The following is a 1,482-nucleotide window of genomic DNA, read 5'->3' as shown; positions in this document are numbered from 1 at the left end:
GAGAGAGAGAGACAGTGACAAATGAACACATTTATATATACATACATTGTACATCAAGTGTAAATGTAGTGTTACTAGTTCCAGCATCATTACTAACAGTTAGAGTATATATACCGGATTGATTACGTTGTACATTAGTAAATGATGCAGTGTAATCATTCACAGTTACTCCAGTGTTAGATACAGGATTATCATTTAATGATAATTGTGAAGATGTTATAGTTGGAGGGAATGCATTGGGTGGTCTTCCCTGTAGATCAACACTGACATCACCATCTTCTACTGCTTGAACAGAATCATTTGTCATTAGAGATGGAGTAACTATGAGACGTGGATTGATTTGATTTTTTAATTTATGTATAAGTTACCTGGTAGTCCAATGGTATATATGAAACTTTCTCCAGCGTTCCCTGTACCACAAGTAATCTGAGTTAAGTCGAATTCTCTAGTAAAGTTCAATAAAGTGAAGTTAGTCTGAAATGTCAGCGTCCCTTGTAGTAGGTCACCAGTTGCTGTGAATTGCCCAATAAAATCTGATGGCTCTGTGAGCTCTCCAGTAGACCCATTATAGCTTGTTGATCTAAGGCTTTCACCAACCTTCCTGATAAACCATGATGTTTGAGCTTGATGAACATTATTAATAGTGAGACAGTACAGAGATATCTCTTCACCTTCAGAAGCTATTACATACTCTGACAATGGAATTCTATATATAGTGACTATCTGGCAAAGCGCTAGACTCGAAAAAAGAATAGACAACAGCAAGCTTTCCTCCATCGCAGAGCTAGCCTTAGCCTACCCCCAATTCCCTGTGTCTAATTTTATAATTTTATCAGAACCCTTCCGGGTGAAAATAAAAAATAATTATTATTTTTAAAAAGGAAACTACCCACACATTAAAGGGACACGTTCACGGAAATAGAATGCACACGTTACTGTAGAGGAAGTAAACATTAAATTGGGCGTGCAACAGATCATTAATTAATAGTTATGACACGTGTTTAGACACGCGTAGAGAGTAGAGACAGCAATCAGTCGCAGAACCAGGAGTAGGCATCTGTAGAACACTTCTCTCGAACAGAATTAGCTCTTTTGCCACCCCAAGATACTCTTTTTAGTGAAGAAACACCAGGAATATTTACAAGTAGCCACTCGAGTAGCCATTTTGCCTTAATTATTAGGGGCGCGGCCGCACGTTATGAATAGTTATCAACACTAAACGTCATCATTAATGATGTCATCTTGAAAAACGGGCCAGTTTTTCAAGATGACGTGCTTCCGTGCATGTGTCCCTTTAATGGAGTTTACAAATTTAATGCATAACAAAGACAATAAATATCATTAGAACAGCAAGGAGGAACACGCTAGCTTGCACATCAACTAAAGAAGGAACAATAAATACAATTTTTATCTAAGTTTAAGTATACCTGCACTATTAGCTGGTTCATTGGTTGCTCCTGGAGTAGCTGTTGCCACCGCTGT

At 37.9% G+C, this 1,482-nt stretch overlaps 1 protein-coding gene across 1 annotated transcript; it reads right to left on the bottom strand.

The window, feature by feature from the left end:
• Positions 1 to 14: 14 nt before the first annotated feature.
• On the bottom strand, positions 15 to 797 carry LOC109592746 (uncharacterized). The gene is made up of 2 exons (XM_020008125.1): positions 369 to 797; positions 15 to 321 (listed from the first exon to the last, which is right to left on the bottom strand). The coding sequence occupies exons 1-2, from the start codon at positions 775 to 777 to the stop codon at positions 32 to 34; spliced, it is 699 nt and encodes a 232-aa protein (XP_019863684.1). The 5' UTR covers positions 778 to 797; the 3' UTR covers positions 15 to 31.
• Positions 798 to 1,482: the final 685 nt, after the last annotated feature.

The sequence above is a fragment of the Amphimedon queenslandica genome, unplaced genomic scaffold (assembly GCF_000090795.2).
Source record: "Amphimedon queenslandica unplaced genomic scaffold, v1.1 AMPQUscaffold_4086_Cont23929, whole genome shotgun sequence".
Classification (NCBI taxonomy): domain Eukaryota; kingdom Metazoa; phylum Porifera; class Demospongiae; order Haplosclerida; family Niphatidae; genus Amphimedon; species Amphimedon queenslandica.
The sequence above is the reverse complement of the archived record's forward strand: the minus strand, read 5'-3'. Positions and strand labels throughout refer to the sequence as shown.

Coding starts and splice junctions, on each gene's coding strand:
- LOC109592746 (XM_020008125.1), bottom strand. CDS start 777: ATGGAGGAAAGCTTGCTGTTGTCTATTCTTTTTTCGAGTCTAGCGCTT. Junction 322..368: donor ATATACCATTGGACTACCAG/GTAACTTATACA, acceptor CACGTCTCATAG/TTACTCCATCTCTAATGACA.